Below are 20,926 nucleotides of genomic sequence, written 5' to 3'. Positions count from 1 at the left end.
CAGTTTAAAATTTGAAAGTATAAATATTCTACCTTTCCAAAATGAACCTCACAATGCACATACCGGTTAAAGAAAAAAAAATAAAGCAAAATGGCTCTGCAGAGATCAAATTTGAAAAAAAATTTTTGGCCATGTCTTTTAAGTGAACCAATTTTCACAATCGTTTAAATATCAGCCCTCAAAAATATTAATAACGGCAGCACCTTCATGACAAGTTGTTCAGTTTCATTTTTATTTGGTTGTGAAACTTTGATGAGGGAGATCTGTGTTCATCAGGTTGTGACAGGAACTTAGAAGTGCAGATCACAAATAACCAGTGGTTTAATTCCCTTGGAAAGACTGGAACACTGCTGTGCCATTTTAGAGTTTTATTTAAAAATCTGGATACAAACTATGCAAGCTAAAGGTGTTTTTTAATTGTTACTGATTTTTTGCAACTTTCTTAACTATGTGTTTGGAAAGTTGTCTGGTATTGCAGGAGGATTGTGCAGTAAGATGCATTTCTGCAAGAATGTAAGAAATGAGAATTGGAGTAAACCATGCAGCCCTTTGAGCCTGCTCCACCATTCAGTGCGACCATGGTTGATCTTGGACCTCAAGTCTACTTTCCCAACTGATGCCCATATCCTTTGATTTCCCTTGGAGTCCTAAAATCTATCTGTCTCAGCCTTGAGTATATTCAATGACTGAACATCCACAGCCCTCTGGGCTAGAAAATTGCAAAGATACACAACTCTCTGAGTGACGAAATTCCTGCTCATCTCAGTCTTAAATGATCGCCTCCTTATCCCGAGACTATGTCCTCTATGTTTTGAGACAGGGGAGACAGCCTCTCAGCCTCTACCCTGTCGAGCTCCCTTAGAAGCTTGTGCTTCAGTGAGCTCACCTCTCATTCTTCTATATCCAGAGAGTATAGGCTCACTCTCAATCTCTCATCATAGGACAACCCTGTCATCCCAGGAACCAATCTAATGAACCTTGGCTGCACTGCATCCGCGGCAAGTATATCCTTCCTTAGATAAGGAGATCAAAAATGTGCACAGTTCTCCAGATGTAGTCTCACCAAAGCCCTGTATAATTATAGCAAGTCTTGCTTCCTCTTGTACCCCAACCCCCTTGCAATGTAGACCAACTTAAATGCCTTCCTAAATGTTTGGTCTACCTGCATTCTAACTTTCTATGTTTTTTGTACAAGGACCCCCAAATCCCTCTGAACACCAACGCTTAATAGTTTCTCACCATTTCATAGAATCATAGAATTGCTGCAGCACAGAAGGAGGCTGTTTGGCCTGTCGTGTCCGTGCCGGCTGTCTGGAATTCCCCTGCCCTTTCCCCATAGCCCTGCAAATGTTTTTGCTTCGGATCATTATCCAATTCTTTTTCGAAGGCTTCAATTGAATCTGCCTCCACCACACTCTCAGGCAGTGGATTCCAGATCTTAAACATATGCTACGCAAAAAAAAAATTTCCTCATGTCACCATTGCTTCTTTTTGTCATTCACCTTAAATTGCTGTCCTCTGGTTCTGGATCTTTAGCCTATGGGAACAGTTTCTCTCTCCACTCTGACCAGACCCTCATGATTTTGAGCACCTCTATCATATCTCCTCTTAATCTTCTCTTCAAGGAGAACAGCCCCAGCTTCTCCAGTCCATCCTTGTAACTGAAGTTCCTCATCCCTGGAAACATTGTAGTGAATCTTTTCTGCACCCTCTCTAATGCCTTCACATCCTTCCTAAAATGTGGTGCCCAGAATTGGACAGAGTACTCCAGTTGAGGCTGAACCAGTATTTTATGCAGGGTTATCACAACTTCCTTGCTTTTTACTTTGACTATATGCTTTATCAGCTGCTTTCTCACCCTATCCTGCCACATTCAGTGATTTGCGCACATGTATCCCAAGTTCCCTCTGTTCCTGCACCCTCATTAGAATTGTACCCATTGTTTTATACTGCCTCTCCTCGTTCATCCTACCAAAGTGAATCACTTCAACCTTCTCTGCATTAAATTTCATCTGCCATTTATACACCCATTCCACCAGCCTGTCTCTTGAAGTCTATCACTATCCCCCTTATAGTTTACAATACAAAGTTTTGTGTCTTCTGCAAATTTTGCAGTTGTGCCCTGTACACTCAAGTCTTGGTCATTAATATAGATCAAGAAAAGCAGGGGTCCTCATACCAACCCCTGGGGAACCTTCCTCTAGTCCAAAAAACAGCTATTCACAGCTACTCTCTGTTTCCTGTCACTCAGCCAGCTTTGTATCCCTGCTGCTACTGTCCCTTTTATTCCATGCGCTTCAACTTTGCTGACAAACCTGTTATGTGGCACTTTATCAACTGCCTTTTGGAAGTCCATGTACACCACATTAACCGCATTACCCTCATCAACCCTCTCTGTTAGCTCATCAAAAAACTCAGGCAGTTTAGTTAAAGAAGATTTGCCCTTAACAAATCCACGCTGGGTTTCCTTAATTAATCCACATTTGTTCAAGTGTTAATTTTGTCCTTAATTATCGTTTCTAAAAGCTTTCCCAACACCCAGGTTAAACTGACTGACTTGGCTGTTGTTGCTGGATTTATCCATACATCCTTTTTTGATCAAGGATGTAACATTTGCAATTCTCAAGTTCTCTGGCAACATCCCTGTATCTAAGGATGGTTGGAAGATTATGGCCAGTGCCTCTGCGGTGTTCACCCTTCCCTTTTTCTGTTCGTCCTACCAAAGTAATAACCTCACATTTCCCCAAATTCTACTACATCTACCACCTATTGCCCATTCACTTAACCTGTCTATTTGCTTTGCTGCCTCTTTGTGTCCTGGCTTTCATAGACTCACAGTCAGGGTGAAGCAGGGTGTGCAATGTTTCAAGAAAACAAACACACTTGGCGATACTGGCACTTGCAGGGGCAAAGAATTCTTTTCAAAAAGCAGATGAAGACAGGATTCCAAAAGAAAAGAAAATTGTCATCATTCTTTCTGTATCAGACCTTTCAGGACAATTGAAATCATACTACATGGCCTATTTCAGGGAGTACTTCCTTTGCACCACTTCATTGATTTGTCCCAGAGCACATACAGCACAGGTTAAATGTAGAGTAAAGCACGCTCTGTTGGTGCATTGGATTTCAAAAGGATGGGTGGTGCCACTTGCTAGTCAGTATTGAACTTGGAGGGTGTGAGGGGGAGGAGGGATTGCTGTGAGTAAATTTGGTGAGGCAGCATGCTTCCCAAGAGGAGGAGGGAATAATCCACAGGCTGCTTTGATGAGTACTCTTGCCTTACTGCAGCATTAGAGTTTGAGAGTTTTACAGCACATAAACAGGCCCTTCGGCCCAACGCGTCTGCGCTGACCATCAAGCACCCATCCTAACTAATCCCATTTCCCCGCACTTGGTCCGTAGCCTTGTATGCTATGGAATTTCAAATGATCACCTAAATATTCCTTGAATGTCATGAGTGTTCCTGCCTCTACCACCCCTTCAGGCAGTGTGTTCCAGATTCCAACCACCCTCTGGGTGAAAATAATTCCTCCTCAAATCCCCTCTAAACCTCCTGCCTCTTACCTTAAATCTATGCCCTCTGGTTATTGACCCCTCTGCTAAGGGAAAAAGTTTCTTCCTATCTATCCTATCAATGCCCCTCATAATCTTGTATACCTCAATCATGTCCCCCCTCAGCCTTGTCTGCTCCAAGGAAAACAACCCTAGCCTTTTCAGTCTCTCTTCACAGCTGAAATGCTCCAGCCCAGGCAACATCCTGGTGAATCTCCTCTGCACCCTCTCCATTGCAATCATATCCTTCCTATAGTGTGGTGACCAGAACTGTACACAGTACTCCAGCTGTGGCCTAACTAGCGTTTTATACAGCTCCATCATAACCTTCCTGCTCTTATATTCTATGCCTTGGCTAATAAAGGCAAGTATCCCGTATGCCTTCCTAACCACCTTATCTACCTGTGCTGCTGCCTTCAGTGATCTATGGACAAGCACCCCACGGTCCCTCTGACCCTCTGTACTCCCTAGGGTCCTACCATCCATTGTATATTCTCTTGCCTTGTAAGACCTCCCAAAGTGCATCACCTCACACTTTTCAGGATTAAACGCCATCTGCCAATGCTCTGCCCATCTTACCAGCCCATCTATTTGACTGCACTTTATGTGTCGGCTAGATGGTCATGCATTCTGGAGCTTTGGCTAGTAATCTGAGGGTGGCAACAAAATTATTGGAGATTTTAAAAATTGAAACATAACGAGAAATCTTTTTTTTTTTGATGCCAGGAGTTGTTGGACAGTGTGGAGGAATTTCATGAACGTGGTAAGGAGGCTTTATCTGATGAAATACCTGATTCATCCAAGTTGCAACTGTTGCTAGAACTGGGGTCTGGGCTGGACGTGGAGTTGCAGGAACTGCCCAAATTGAAGCAGCATCTCCAACAGGCTCGCTGGCTTGATGAAGTTAACCTCACCCTTTCGGATCCTGACAGAGTCACTCTGGATACCATGAAGAAACTCATAGACTCTGGCATTGGTCTGGCACCACATCCTGCAGTGGAAAAAGCAATGGCTGATTTACAGGAGCTGTTGACTGTATCTGAACGTTGGGAAGAGAAGGCCAAGGTTTGTCTACAAGCCAGGTATGAAAAATAATAGTGCCCTCAATTAACACTTCTGAAAAAGTTTCTCCTATTGAAACAGGGTACAAACTTGGTTATTCTCAATGGCAGTTCTTAATGGATACATTTGTAAATATTGTGTAAACTTTGACAGCTAGTCACAAAATTTCAGAACTTGCATGCGAGAGGCCAATATTTCGAGGCAGTTAAACAGCTTTGCTACTTCAGTGTATGCATTTAGAAGCAATTTGGATTAAGGGCTGTTCCTATTCCTGCTCCCTCACATTGGGGTCAGTCTCTCTATGGATTGATAACTGTCCATTCCTGATGTTAATCCTGCTCCCACATACTGTGAGCTCACTTGAATTACAGAATCACAGAATAATACAGTGCAGAAGAGGCCCTTTGGCCCATCAAGTCTGCACCGATTTTTAACGACACCTGACCTGTCTACCTAATCCCATCTGCCAGCACTTGGCCCATAGCCTTGAATGTTATGACGTGCCAAGTGCTCTTCCAGGTACTTTTTAAAGGATGTGAGGCAACCTGCCTCTACCACCCTCCCAGGCAGGGCATTCCAGACCGTCACCACCCTCTGGGTAAAAAAGTTCTTCCTCAAATCCCCCTAAAGCCTCCCGCCCCTCACCTTAAACTTGTGACCCCTCGTAACTGACCCTTCAACTAAGGGGAACAGCTGCTTCCTATCCACCCTGTCCATGCCCCTCATAATCTTGTACACCTCGATCAGGTCACCCCTCAGTCTTCTCTGCTCCAGTGAAAACAACCCAAGCCTATCCAACCTCTCTTCATAGCTTAAATGTTCCATCCCAGGCAACATCCTGGTGAATCGCCTCTGCACCCGCTCCAATGCAATCACATCCTTCCTATAATGTGGCGACCAGAATTGCACACAGTACTCCAGCTGTAGCCTTACCAAAGTTCTGTACAACTCCAACATGACCTCCCTGCTTTTGTAATCTATGCCTCGATTGATAAAGGCAAGTGTCCCATATGCCTTTTTCACCACCCTATTAACCTGCCTTTATGCCTTCAGAGATCTATGGACAAACACGCCAAGATCCCTTTGTTCCTCGGAACTTCCCAGTGTCAGGCCATTCATTGAATACTTCAGTATCACATTACTCCTTCCAAAGTGTATCACCTCACACTTTTCAGCATTAAATTCCATCTGCCACTTTTCTGCCCATTTGACCCGTCTATATCTTCCTGTAACCTAAGACACTCCACCTCACTGTTAACCACTCGGCCAATCTTTGTGACATCTGCGCACTTACTGATCCTACCCCCCACATAGTCATCTATGTCGTTTATATAAATGACAAACAATAGGGGACCCAGCACAGATCCCTGTGGTACGCCACTGGACACTGGCTTCCAGTCACTAAAACAGCCGTCTGTCATCACTCTGTCTCCTACAGCTAAGCCAATTTTGAATCCACCTCATCAAGTTACCTTGTATCCCATGCTTTGATGGCTCTATCTGTTTCTGATATTCCAGTTCCTACTTTTTTGTATTTGATCTTGGGATGCAGGCATTGCTGCCCATCCCTACCTAATTGCCCTTGAGAGGGTGGTGATGAGCCACCTTCTTGAATCGCTGCAGTCCGTGTGATGTAGGTACACCCATAGTACTGTTAGGGAGGAAGTTCCTGTATTTTGACCCAGTGATGAAGAAATGGCGATATGGTTCCAAGTCAGGATGGTGAGTGACTTGGAGGGGGATTTGCAGGTGGTGGTGTTCCCATGCGTCTGCTGCACTGGACCTTTTGCATGTAGAGGTCATAGGTTTTTAAGGTGCTAATAGATAGGAACAGGCGTAGGCCATTCAGTCCCTTGAAGCTGTCCCGCCATTCAATGAGATCATGGCTGATCCGCGGCCTAACTCCATATACCTGCCTTTGGCCCATATCCCTTAATATCTTTGCTTAACAAAAATCTATCTATCTCAGATTCAAAATTAACAACTGTTTTAGCTTCAACTGCTGTTTGTGGGAGAGAGTTCCAAACCTCTCTCACCCTTTGCGTGAAGAAGTGCTTTCTAACATCTCTCTTGAACAGTCTGCTCTTAATATTTAGACTATGCCCCCTAGTTTTAGAATCTCCAACCAGTGGAAGTAGTTTATCTTCATCTAGCCTGTCTTTTCCTGTTAATATCTTGAAAATTTCAATCAGATCACCCCTTAACCTTCTAAATTCTAGCGAAAACAGGCCTAATTTGTGTAATCTCTCCTCGTAACTTAACCCCTGTAGTCCAGGTATCATTCTTGTAAACCTACGTTGCACTCCCTCCAAGGCCAATATATCCTTCCTAAGGTGTGGTGCCCAGAACTGCTCACAGTACTCCAAGTGGGGTCTAACCAGGGCTTTGTACAGCTGCAGCATTATCTCTGTCTTTATACTCCAATCCTCTAGATATAAAGGCTAGCGTTCCATTAGCCTTTTTGATTATTTCCTGCACTTGCTCGTGGCATTTTAAAGATCGATGCACCTGAACCCTCAAGTCTCTTTGGACATCTACTGTACTTAGCATCTTCCCATTTAGAAAGTACCCTGCTGTATCCTTTTTTGGTCCAAAATGGATAACCTCACACTTGCCCGCATTGAAATCCATCTGCCACAGTTTTGCCCACTCACCTAGTCTGTCAATATCTCTTTGCAATTTTATGCTATCATCTAGACTGTCTACAATGCCACCTAACTTTGTATCATCAGCAAATTTGGATATATGACTTACTATGCCATCATCCAAGTCGTAATGAAAGAGCCTTGGAAAGTTGCTACATGGCATCTTGTAGATTTTTTTTTTATTCATTCGTGGGATATGGGCATCACTGGCTGGACCAGCATTTAGTGCCCATCCCGAATTGCCCTTGAGAAGGTGGTGGTGAGCTGCCTTCTTGAACCGCTGTAGTCCATGTGGGGTAGGTACACCCACAGTGCTATTAGGAAGGGAGTTCCAGGATTTTGACACAGCAACATTGAAGGAATGGCGATATAGTTCCAAGTCTGGATGGTGTGTGACTTGGAGGGGAACTTGCAGGTGGTGATGTTCCCATGCATTTGCTGCCCTTGTCCTTCTAGTTGGTAGAGGTCGCGGGTTTGGAAGGTGCTGCGAAGGAGCCTTCGTGCGTTGCTGCAGTGCATCTTGTAGATGGTACACACTGCTGCCACTGTGTGTCGGTGGTGGAGGAAGTGAATGTTTGTAGATGGGGTGCCAATCAAGCGGGCTACTTTGTCTTGGATGGGTCGAGCTTCTTGAGTGTTGTTGGAGCTGTACCCATCCAGGCAAGTGGAGAGAATTCCATTACACTCCTGATTTGTGTCTTGTATATGGTGGACAGGCATTGGGAATATTGGAGGTGAGTTGCTTGCTGCAGAATTCCCAGCCTCTCATCTGCTCTTGTAGCCACAGTATTTATGGGGCTGATCCAGTTCAGCTTCTGGGCAATGTTGACCCCCCCAAGAAGTTGATAGTGGGGGATTCAGTGATGGTAATGCCATTGAACATCAAGGGGAGACGTTTAGATTCTCTCTTGTTTGAGATGTTCATTGCCTGGTACTTGGTGGTGCAAATCTTACTTGCCACTTATCAGCCCAAGCCTGGATGTTGTCCAGGTGTTGCTGCACATGGACTCGGGCTGCTTCAGTATCTGAGGATTCGCGAAGGGTGCTGAGCATTGTTCAATCATCAGTGAACATCCCCACTTCTGTTCTTATGATGGAACTGAGATGATTGACCTCCAACAACCACAACCATCTTCCTTTGCGCTAGCTTTGACTCCAACCAGAGAGAGTTTTCCCCTTTCTCGTTGACTGCAGTTTTGTTAGGGCTCCTTGATGCCATACTTGGTCAAATGCCGCCTTGACGTCAAGGGCGGTCTCTCTCATTTCACCTCTTAAGTTCTGCTCTTTTGTCCATGTTTGGACAAAGGCTGTAATCTGGTCAGGAGCTGAGTGGCCCTGACGGAACCCAAACTGAGTGCCAGTTAGCAGGTTATTGCTGAGCAAGTGCCACGTGATAGCACTGTCGACGACCCCTTCCATTAAAGACCTACTACCCAACCCGAACCCGGTGGGACCCGACGATGTGTCGGGTTCGGGCAGGGTCGCTTTTTCAGGTCCGGCTTTTGGGGTCAGGTTGGGTTGGGTCCAGGTCAGACACACACAGTAAGTATTGCATTTGGCTCTGCTGCTAAGTGTCAAAAGTTGAAAAAGCCTACCTGAGCTGGGAGTCTGGGACGTCAAGGAGGGGAAACTCTGAGTCTGCGCAGTGAGCGAGTGAGCGTCTCTATGACGCCATCATGCTCATGCTGCAGCTTCCTGCAGATTCAGAATCGGAAGGTAGGTAATGTGAACATTCCGGTGGTCGGGTCGGGCGCGGGAAAAAATGGAGGGACTCTGGCCGGGTGGGGCTCGGGTCCGATGTGGTTCTGTCGGGTTTGGGTCTGGATTTTTTTTCCTGACCTTTACCTTCCATCACTTTGCTGATGATCGGCAGTAGACTGATAGGGCAGTAATTGGCCAGGTGGATTTGTCCTGCTTTTTGTGTACAGGACATACCTGGGCAATTTTCCACATTGTCGGTTTAGTAGCTGTACTGGAACAGCTTGGCGAGGGGTGCAGCTAGTTCTGGAGCACAAGACTTCAATACTACAGCTGGGATGTTGTCAGGGCCAAAGCCTTTGCTGTATCCAATACCTTCAGCCATTTCTTATTATCAGATGGGGTTAATCGAATTGGCTGAAGACTGGCATCTATGCTGGTGGGCTTCTCAAGAGGAGGATCTCCACTCAGCACTTCTGGCTAAAGATGGTTGCAAATGCTTCAGCCTTTTCTTTTGCGCTGACCTGCTGGGCTCCCCCATCATTGAGGATGGGGATGTTCTTTAGCCTCCTCCTCTGGTTAGTGTTCAAATGTCCACCACCATACACGACTGAATGTAGCAGGACTGCAGAGCTTTGATCTGATCTTTTGGTAGTGGGACTGCTTTGCTGTGTTCATCGCATGCTGCTTCCACTCTTTAGCATGTATTACGACTGCTCAGGACAAATCCCACGATCAAAATATGATTCTGAGTGCGGTGGGAGCAATGCACCATCAGTTCAGTCCCATTGCTGCACATGTCACAGTGTATTTCTTTAAGCTTTCTGAATCGGAGAAAAAAAAAGCCAAATTAAATAATCTAGTAAAGGCAAACAGTGACGTCAGAGGAGAGCTGCAAGGTGATTGGTTGGTGAGTAGCAGCTGTTAGAATATCTTAAAAAAAATAAGTGGAAAGTTGTTTTTTTTGTTGAAAAAAAAATCTCTGGTGGTAAGGTGAGTACTACTAAAGTTTTTTTTTTAAGGACTTTGGATTGAAGTGGGTAGAACAAGGCCCCAGTATAATTAGTATTTTTTAATTAAGGGAGTAACAAACCTAAGGGTAAGTCATGGCAGGAGAGCTCAGCCCCGTGACATGCTCCTCCTGTGCGATGTGGGAAATCAGGGACGCTTCCAGTGTCCCTGGTGACCATGTGTGCAGGAAGTGTATCCAGCTGCAGCTACTGGCTACTCGCATTGCGGAGCTGGAACTGCAGGTGGATTCACTGTGGAGCATCCGCGATGTTGAGGAAGCGTGGATAGCATGTTTAGTGAGTGGTCACACTGCAGGTAGGTGCTGCACAGGCAGAAAAGAGATGGGTGACCACCAGACAGAGTAGTAGGCGCAAGCAGGTCGTGCAGGAGTCCCCTGTGGTCATCCCCTTCTCAAACAGATATACCGCTTTGGATACTGTTGGTGGGGATGAATTCCCAGGGGAAAGCAGCAACAGCCAAGTTCGTGGCATCATGGAGGGCTCTGCTGCACAGTAGGGGAGGAAAAGGTTTGGAAGAGCTATAGTGATAGGGGATTCTATCGTAAGGGGTGCAGATAGGCGTTTCTGTGGCCAAAAACGAGACTCCAGGATGGTATGTTGCCTCCCTGGTGCTAGGGTCAAGGATGTCTCGGAGCGGCTGCAGGACATTCTGACAGGGGAGGGTGAGCAGCCAGAGGTCGTGGTCCATATTGGTACTAACGACATAGGCAAGAAGAGAGATGAGGTCCTGCAAAGTGAATATAGGGAGTTAGGCAGAAGGTTAAAAAGCAGGACCTCTAGGGTTGTAATCTCAGGATTACTCCCTGTGCCACGTGCTAGTGAGGGTAGGAATAGGAGGATTAGGCAAATGAATGCGTGGCTGAAGAGCTGGTGTAGGAGGGAGGGCTTCAGCTACTTGGATCATTGGGATCTCTTCTGGTGCAGAGGTGACCTGTACAAGAAGGACGGGTTGCATCTAAACTGGAGCGGGACCAATATCCTTACGGGGAGGTTTGCTAGAACTACTTGGGAGGGTTTAAACTAGTCTTGCAGTGGGGTTGGACCCAAAGTAGTAGTCTCTCCGATGAGATAGTTGAGGCAAGTGCAAAGAACAAAGAACAGTACAGCACAGGAACAGGCCATTCGGCCCTCCAAGCCTGCGCCGATCTTGATGCTTGCCTAAACTAACACCTTCTGCACCTCCGGGGCCCATATCCCTCTATTCCCTTCCTATTCATATATTTGTCAAAATGTCTCTATCGTACGCTATCGTATCTGCTTCCACCACCTCCCCTGGCAGCAAGTTCCAGGCACTCCACCCTCTGTGTAAAAAACTTGCCTCGCACATCCCCTCTAAACTTTTCCCCTCGCACCTTAAACCTATGTCCCCTAGTAACTGACTCTTCCACCCTGGGAAAAAGCTTCTGACTATCCACTCTGTCCATGCCGCTCATAACTTTGTAAACCTCTATCATGTCGCCCCTCCACCTCCGTCGTTCCAGTGAAAATAATCCGAGTTTTTCCAACCTCTCCTCATAGTTAATGCCCTCCAGACCAGGCAACATCCTGGTAAACCTCCACGTCCTTCTGGTATTGTGGCGACCAGAATTGCATGCAATATTCTAAGTGTGGCCTAACTAAGGTTCTGTACAGCTGCAACATGACTTGCCAATTTTTATACTCTGTGCCCCGACCGATGAAGGCAAGCATGCCGTATGCCTTCTTGACTACCTTATCCACCTGCGTTGCCACTTTCAGTGACCTGTGGACCTGTACACCCAGATCCCTCTGCCTGTCAATACTCCTAAGGGTTCTGCCATTTACTGTATAAAGCAAGAAAGTCCAGTAGGCAGGCAAGGCAGGGGCAGGACAGGGAGCGAGGAAGGTCTGGTAGGCTAATCTGCATTTACTTTAATGCAAGAAGCCTTACAGGTAAGGCAGATGAACTCAGCATGGATCAGTACACGGGATTGTGATATTTTAGCTATTACGGAAACGAGGTTGAGGGATGGGCAGGACTGGCAGCTCAATGTTCCAGGGTACCGATGCTTCTGGCGTGACACAGATGGAGATCAGAGAGGAGGGGGAGTTGCTCTATTGATTAGGGAGAACATCACGGCAGTACTTAGAGAGGATATCCCAGAGGGAATGTCCAGCGAGGCCATATGGGTCGAGCTTAGAAATAAGAAAGGGGTGATCACTTTGATGGGATTACACTACAGGCCCCCCAATAGTCAGAGGGAAGTGAAGGAGCGTAGATGTAGGGAAACACAGATAGGTGTAGGAATTATAGGGTTGTAATAGTAGGTGATTTTAACTTCCCTAATATTGACTGGGACTGCCTTTGTGCGAAGGGATCAGATGGGGAAGAATTTGTTAAGTGTGTCCAGGATAGTTTTCTGAAGCAGTATGTGGATGGTCCTACTAGAGAAGGGGCTACGCTCGACCTCCTCTTAGGAAATGAGGATGGGCAGGTGGTTGATGTGTCAGTGGGGGAGCAGTTTGGGACCAGTGACTATAACTCTATTAGCTTCAAGATAGTTATGGAAAAGGAAGGACTGGTCCTCAGGTTGAAGTCCTAAATTGGGGGAAGGCTAATTTCGATGGCATCAGACAGGAACTCTCAAAAGTTGAATGGGAGAAGTTTTTCACAGGTAAAGGGATGTCTGGCAAGTGGGAGGCTTTTAAAAGTAAGATAGGAAGAGTTTAGGGCCGGCATGTTCCTCTTGCACGGAAGGGCAAGGCTGGCAAGTTTAGGGAACCTTGGTTGACGAGGGATATTGAGGGTCTGGTCAGGACAAGGGAGGAGGCATATGTCAGGTATAGGCAGCTGGGATCGAGTGAGTCCCTCAAGGAGTATAGGGGATGTAAGACTACACTTGAGGAAATTAGGAGGGCGAAAAGGGGCCATGAGATTTCCCTGGCAGATAAGATAAAGGAGAATCCTAAAAGATTCTCTAAGTATATTAAGAGTAAAAGGGTAGCTAGGGAGAGAGTAGGTCCCCTTAAGGATCAGTGTGGCAATCTATGTGTGGAGCCACAGGAAATGGGCAAGGTCTTAAATGAATATTTCTCGTCTGTATTTACCGTGGAGAAGGTCATGGAAGGTAGTGAGTTCAAGGGAGGGAACAGTGATATCCTGGAGCATATCAACATTACAAAGGAGGAGGTGTTGGATATTTTGAAGCGCGTTAAGGTGGATAAATCCCCAGGGCCTGACCAGGTGTATCCTAGGATGCTATGGGAAGCAAGGGAGGAGATTGCTGGGGTCCTGGCAGAGATTTGTGTATCATCGTTAGCCACGGGTAAGGTACCAGAAGACTGGAGGATAGCTAATGTTGTACGTTTATTTAAGAAGGGCAGCAGGGATTAGCCAGGGAACCACAGGCCGGTGCAGTGGTGGGAAAGTTATGAGAAGGTATTCTGAGAGACAGGATTTATATGCATCTGGAAAGACATGGCCTGATTAGGGATAGTCAGCATGGCTTTGTGCGTGGGAAATCATGTCTCACGAATTTGATTGAGTTTTTCGAGGAGGTGACCAAGAGGATTGACGAGGGCAGGGCGATGGACGTTGTCTACATGGACTTTAGCAAGGCCTTTGACAAGGTCCCGCATGGTAGGCTGATCCAGAAGGTTCGAACACATGGGATCCAGGATGAGCTAGCAAATTGGATACAAAATTGGCTTGGTGATAGGAGGCAGAGGGTGGTAGTGGAGGGTTGTTTGTCAGATTGGAGGCCGGTGACCAGTGGTGTGCCGCAAGGATCAGTGCTGGGCCCTCTCTTGTTTGTCATATGTATTAATGACTTGGATGTGAATGTAAGGGGCATGATTAATAAGTTTGCAGATGACACCAAAATTGGTGCTCTAGTGGACAGTGAAGAAGGTTCTTTAAGGTTACAACAGGATTTGGATAAACTGGGAAAGTGGGCAAGGGATTGGCAAATGAAATTTAATGCCGACAAGTGTGAAGTGATGCATTTTGGGAAGTTAAACCAGGGCAGGACATATGCAGTGAATGGCAGGGCCCTGGGGAGTGTTGTTGAGCAGAGAGACCTTGGGGTGCAAGTACATAGTTCCCTGAAAGTGGAAACACAGGTAGACAGGGTGGTGAAGAAGGCGTATGGCATGCTTGCCTTCATCGGCTGAGGCATTGAGTACAAGAGTTGGGATGTCATGTTACAGTTGTACATAACGTTGGTTAGGCCGAATTTGGAGTACTGTGTGCAGTTCTGGTCGCTGCAGTACAGGAAAGATGTGATTAAGCTAAAGAGGGTGCAGAAAAGATTCACAAGGATGTTGCCTGGTTTGGAGGGCTTGAGTTATATAGAGAGATTGGATAGGCTGGGTCTGTTTTCCCTGGAGCGAAGGAGGCTGAGAGGGGACATGATAGAGGTATATAAAATTACGAGAGGCATAGATAGGATAGATAGCCAGAGTCTGTTTCCCATGGTAGGGGTGACTAAAACTAGAGGGCATAGATTTAAGGTGAGAGGGAGGAGGTTTAAAGGGGATCAAAGAGGTACATTTTTCACACAATGAAAAGTGGGTATCTGGAATGAGCTGCCTGAGGAGGTGGAGGAGGAAGGAACGGTAGCGACATTTAAGAGACAGGTACTTGAATGAACAAGGCATAGAGGGATATGGAATTAACGCAGGCAGGTGGTATTATTATAGATAGGCATAATGGTCGGCACGGACGCGGTGGGCCGAAAGGCCTGTTACTATGCTGCACGGCTCTATGACTCTATGTCCCTGAATGAAGTGAACCAAACCAGGTATCTTTAGGTATCAACAAATTAACTGTTTATTAAAACAACTAAAATCTTAAACACTACTAAGATAAACCAGTAACTAAAGGCCTTCTAACTCCCTTATAAAAATCTAACTCCCACATTCACATACATACTCGGTTTTAAATTAGCTGACTGAAAAAATAGAAAAAAAGTCTTTGCAGATTACATTACTGACGAATGGTCTTCCAATACAATACAGTCAAATAAAAGCAAATTACTGTAGATGCTGGAAATCTGAAATAAAAACAAGAAATGCAAGAAATACTCAGCAGGTCTGGCAGCATCTGTGGAGAGAGAAGCACAGTTAATGTTTCTGGTCAGTGACCCTTCAGAACTGGCAGAGCCAGAAATGTAATAGGTTTTAAGCAAATAATGCGGGGGTGGGGCAAGAGATAATAAAAGTAAAGGTGTTGATAGGACAGGGTCAGTTGACCAGAAGGTCACGGAGCAAAGGCAAACGCTATGTTAATGGTGTGTTGAAAGATAAAGCGTTATTGCAGAGAGGGTGTTAATGGAGGATGATCCTTCGGCTGTGGAGGCTGGTAGGGTGGAAGGTGAGGACAAGGGGAACCCTATCGTGGTTCTGGGAGGGAATGGAAGGGGTGAGGGTAGAGGTGCGGGAAATGGGCTGGACAGGGTTGAGGGCCCTGTCAACCACAGTGGAGGGGAATCCTTGGTTGAGGAAAAAGGAAGACGTATCAGAAGCACTGTCGGGGAAGGTTGCATCATCAGAGCAGGTACGTCGGAGACGGAGAAACTGGGAGAATGCAATAGAGTCGTTACAGGAGGCAGGGTGTGAAGAAGTGTAATCGTGTTCAATGTGAGAACAAATTCAGCCAAGCGGAGGAGGGCGGTGGTGGATGGGAATTGGTTGGGCCTCTGTTCAAGGAAGAAGCGGAGAGCCCTCAAACAGTCCTGGTGGGGGGGGTGGATTTAAGAATTCAGCCAAACTCTATCCACCCCCCCACCAGGACTGTTTGAGGGCTCTCCGCTTCTTCCTTGAACAGAGGCCCAACCAATTCCCATCCACCACCGCCCTCCTCCGCTTGGCTGAATTTGTTCTCACATTGAACAACTTCGCCTTCAACTACACTCACTTTCTTCAAGTAAAAGGTGTTGCTATGGCTACCCGCATGGGTCCTAGTTATGCCTGATATATGCCATCTTTTTGTGGGATATGTCGAACATTCCTTGTTCCAGTCCTACTCAGGCCCCCTCCCCCAACTCTTATTCCGGTACATTGATGACTGTATCGGTGCCATTTCCAGCTCCCGCCCCGAACTGGAAAACTTGATCAACTTTGCTTCCAATTTCCACCCTTCTCTCACCTTCACATGGTCCATCTCCGACACTTCCCTTCCCTTCCTTGACTTCTCTCTCTCCATCTCTGGGGATAGGCTGTCTACGAATATTCATTATAAGCCCACCGACTCCCACAGCTACCTCGACTGCACTTCATCACACCCTGCCTCCTGTAAGGACTCCATTCCATTCTCCCAGTTTCTCTGCCTCCGACGTATCTGCTCTGATGATGCAACCATCCACGGCAGCGCTTCTGATATGTCTTCCTTTTTCCTCAACCGAGGATTCACCCCCACTGTGGCTGAGAGGGCCCTCAACCCAGTCTGGCCCATTTCCCGCACCTCCACCCTCACCCCTTCCACACCCTCCCAGAGCCATGACATGGTTCCCCTTCTCCTCACTTTCCACCCCACCAGCCTCCACATCTAAAGGACGATCCTCCGTCATTTCCACCACGTCCAATGTGATGCCACTACCAAACGCATCTTCCCCTCCCCTCCCCTGTCTGCATTCCGAAGGGATTGTTTCCTCAGAGACACCTTGATGCACTCCTCCATTACCCCCAACAAATCTTCCCCTTCCCATCCCACTTCCCGTGCAATCGCAGGAGGTGTAATGCCTGCACTTTTACCTCCTCTCTCCTCACTATCCAAGGCCCCAAACACTCCTTTCAGGTGAAGCAGTGATTTACTTGTACTTCTTTCAATTTAGTATGCTGTATTCGCTGCTCACAATGTGGTCTCCTCGACATTGGGGAGACCAAACACAGACTGGGTGACCGCTTTGCAGAACACCTTCGCTCAGTCCGAAATCATGACCTGCTTGTTTGCCATTTCAACACCCCTCCACTGCTGTCATGCACATATATCTGTCCTGGGCTTGCTGCAGTGTTCCAGTGAACATCAACGAAAGCTCGAAGAACAGCATCTCATTTACCGATTAGGCACACTACAGCCTGCCGGAGTGAACATTGAGTTCAATAATTTCAGAGCATGACGGGCCCCCGTTTATATTTTCAGTTTTTTCTTTTTTTTTGAATTTTTATTTTCGTTTGTTTCATTCATTTTTCTTATCATATGCCTACCCACTAGCTTTCAAAACTTTCAGGTTATCTGCATGAGTTTTCACTACTGAAGGAATTGAGTTTTTAAACTCTTCGAAGAGAATCAACTCCCGAAGTTTCTCGTATGTGGTTTCTGTCGTTAATGCCTGTATCCAATGGTCAAAATTAATTTGCTTCAGCCTCTCGAATGCTAATCTCCCTAAGTTCCTAAACTTCTGACCATTAGCTTCAGGGACTAACTCTTACGCAGCGAGAATAGCCTTTTTTGCCATCTCATAATCTGCAGAAGCCTCTTCAGGAAGCATGGCATAAACTTCATGAGCTCTGCCTACCAACCTGCTTTGTATAAGCAGTGTCCAGCTTTCCTTCTGCCATTTCATCTGTTTGGCTATTTTTTCAAAAGATATGAAACATGTGTCTAGGTCCCTTTCCTCAAACTTAGGAAGAGCTTGAATAAATTTAAACAGCTTTTCGCTGGGTTCTGAGCTAAATTCAGATTCTTCCTGACCCGAATTTTCCCTGGATTCAAGACTACCCCTTTGTCTTAGTTCTATCTCTTTTAGCCTAAATTCCCTCCCTTCAGTTTTCTGAATTCTTTTTCAGCCTCAAGTTTTTTTCATTTCTAACTAAATCCTAGCCAATATCACCGCAGTACTTTATAACTTAGGACCTTCTTGTTCCTCGCATTCCCCTTTTTCTAGTCCAGATGTTTAGCTATTATGTCAATTATCTCTGCTTTTTTTGACACCTGATTTCAATTCTAACCCCAATTTTGCTGCTGATTCTTCTAGTTTATTCTTAAATTATCAAGTCACTGCGGGAAACATTCTGCTTTCCCAAAAACTCTGCTGCAACCGTTAATGCCATTACTGTGGTATAGACTGTACTATACAAAAGACTAAAGGCCACTCGGGTCTGCAAATGAAACCCGATCGGAGCCCGACAGAGCCACATCTGACCCGAGCCCGACACGGCCCAAGTCCTTTCATTTTTTCCCACGCCTGACCTAACCCGACCATCAGTTAACCTACCTTCCTTTTTTCACTTTGTTACTTAACTGCACAAGCTTAACAAAACAGTAACTAAACAAGCTTTGTCGTCCAAAAGGTACATAAACGTTGAAGCCACTTTCCGGAGGTGGTGATAGAGTGTGTCCAACCCAAGCCCAAATGCCAGACCCGGAAGAGCGACCCGACCCGAACCCAACACACGTCGTCTGGTCCTGTCGGGTTCGGGTCGGGTAGCCATACTGTACAAGAGACCTGGTTCCTTTTATTTCTTCTTAATTGGTGTTAGATTTAGATCCTAACAATCGGGTTTCCAATTGATATGATCCCAGACGTGAGATGAATTAATATGATGCCAGACGCAAGACCCCAATTTGTATGTATTCCCAGAGATGAGCAATTAATATGATTCCAAACGCAAGCTCTCCAAATTAGTCTGATTCTGATCCCAGATGCAAGCCGCCTAATTAAATATGATTTGACTGTGGACGAGCCCCCAATTAAAATATGTTACGACTGCTCAGGACAAAGCCCCCAATCAAAATATATGATTCTGATCGCGGTGGGAGCAACGCACAGTCAATTCAGTCCCATCGCTCCACAGGTTGCAGCGTATTTCCAATTTGGAAAGCTTAAAGAAAAAAAACAGCCAAATTGAACAATCTAGTAACCCCCGAGTGAAGCGAACCAAACCAGGTATCTTTAGATATCCACAAATTTACAAAAAAAACTAAAATCTTACACACTACTAAGATAAACCCATCTCTAAAGACCTTATAACTTATTTAAAAATCTAACTCCCACATTTGCATATATATATATGCTCGCTTTTAAATTAGTTGACCGAAAAAATAAGGTCTTTGCAAATTACGTTCCTGACGAATGACCTTCCAATACAACATAGTCAAAGTTCACTTGCAGTCTTCCAAAGTCCGTCGAAAAGAAGGGTCCCTCAAAGATAGGGGTTCAGCAGTTTGGCTGTAATAGTATTAAACTCTTCTTTTTATTCCAGCGATGAACACAGCAGATATCAATAATTTCTTGTGAAAGAAAACAGCTTTTTTCTTTCTTGTTATGGAATTAATTCGGCTTGAAGCTTTGTCGAATTTTGAGAGAAATAACACAGCCTTCTTTCCTTCAGTTTAAATTGTCTCAGAGAGCTCTCAACTGACTGCTTAAAATAACTTTTTTTGCCCACTTGTTTTCAAATTCAAAACTGCAACATTGAATCTTGTGTTCTCTCTCTCTCTCTCTTTCTGTGGCTGTTGTTTGGCAACCAGGATGCACTCTGGCGCGTTCTTAATGGTGCACTGTTATTTTTACTGTCTTAAAGGTGCACACAATATTTCCGAGGAGATGTGTTGTAGCTTCACTAAGTTGGCACCTAATTTTTAGGTATGCCTGGTACTTCTCCTAGCATGCCCTCCTGCACTCCTCATTGAACCAGGGTTGGTCTGCTGGCTTGATGGTCATGGTAGAGTGAAGGATATGCCAGGCCATGAGGTCACAGATCGTGGTTGAATACAATTGTGCTCCTGCTGATGGCCCACAGCGCCTCATGGATGCCTAGTATTGAGCTGTTGGATCTGTTCTGAATATATCCTATTTAGCATAGTGTCCTCAGTGGGAAGATGGGACTTTGTTTGCACAAGGACTGTGCGGTGGTCAGTCCTACCAATGGACAGATGCATCTGCGACAGGTAGATTGGTGATGGCGAGGTCAAATAGATTTTTTCCTCTTGTTGGTTCTCACACTGCCTGCCGCAGGCCCAGTCTGGCAGATATTCATCATCCAGCTGATGAATCAGTACACCTCCATGTTGAACAACACTTGGAAGCAGCACTGAGGGTAGCAGGGGTAGAGAATGTGCTGTGGGTGGGGGACTTCATTATTCATCAGCAAGAGTGACACAGTAGCACCACTACTGACCGAACTCGCCGAGTCCTGAAGGACATATGAAGGAACGCATATGGTATCCTTGGCATTATAGACATGGCTTAGTTTACAAAAGCAAAGAAGCTATACTAAATCTTTATAAAATACTTGTTAGAGTAGTGTCTCCAATTCTGGGCACCACAGTAGAAGAAAATTAAGGCCTTGGAGTGGGTGCAGGGGAGATTTACTGGAATGGTACCAAGGATGAGGAACTTAAGTTACACGGAGGGCTGGGGTGGGGTTTGCAGTGGGGGGAGGGCTGGGGTGGGGTTTGCAGTGGGGGAAGGGATAGGGTGGACTTGGCAGTGGGGGGAGGGCTGGGTGGGGTTTGCAGTGGGGGAAGGGATAGGGTGGACTTGGCAGTGGGGGGAGGGATAGGGTGGACTTGGCAGTGGGGGGAGGGCTGGGGTGGGGTTTGCAGTGGGGGGAAGGGATGGGGTGCAGTTTGCAGTGGGGGGAAGGGATGGGGTGGAGTTTGCAGTGGGGGAAGGGATAGGGTGGGATTTGCAGTGGGGGGAGGGCAGGGGTGGGGTTTGCAGTGGAGGGAGGGCTGGGGTGGGGTTTGCAGTGGGGAGAGGGCTGGAGTGGGGTTTGCAGTGGAGGGAGGGCTGGGGTGGGGTTTGCAGTGGGGAGAGGGCTGGGGTGGGGTTTGCAGTGGGGAGAGGGCTGGGGTGGGGTTTGCAGTGGAGGGAGGGCTGGGGTGGGGTTTGCAGTGGAGGGAGGGCTGGGGTGGGGTTTGCAGTGGAGGGAGGGCTGGGGTGGGGTTTGCAGTGGAGGGAGGGCTGGGGTGGGGTTTGCAGTGGGGAGAGGGCTGGGGTGAGGTTTGCAGTGGGGAGAGGGCTGGGGTGGGAT

At 46.4% G+C, this 20,926-nt stretch overlaps 1 protein-coding gene across 2 annotated transcripts in view; it reads left to right on the top strand.

Moving 5' to 3' along the window:
- Positions 1-20,926, top strand: part of kdm5a (lysine demethylase 5A) — a 390,488-nt gene that overhangs the window by 272,891 nt on the left and 96,671 nt on the right. For both annotated transcript variants that reach the window (XM_068051114.1, XM_068051113.1), the window contains one exon: positions 4,279-4,634. In XM_068051114.1, coding sequence (XP_067907215.1) covers positions 4,279-4,634 — 356 coding nt within the window. The remainder of the gene's footprint in view (positions 1-4,278; positions 4,635-20,926) is intronic.

Source organism: Heterodontus francisci, chromosome 18 (genome assembly GCF_036365525.1).
Source record: "Heterodontus francisci isolate sHetFra1 chromosome 18, sHetFra1.hap1, whole genome shotgun sequence".
NCBI classification, from domain to species: Eukaryota; Metazoa; Chordata; class Chondrichthyes; order Heterodontiformes; family Heterodontidae; genus Heterodontus; species Heterodontus francisci.
This window is presented reverse-complemented; position numbering and strand designations above follow the sequence as displayed.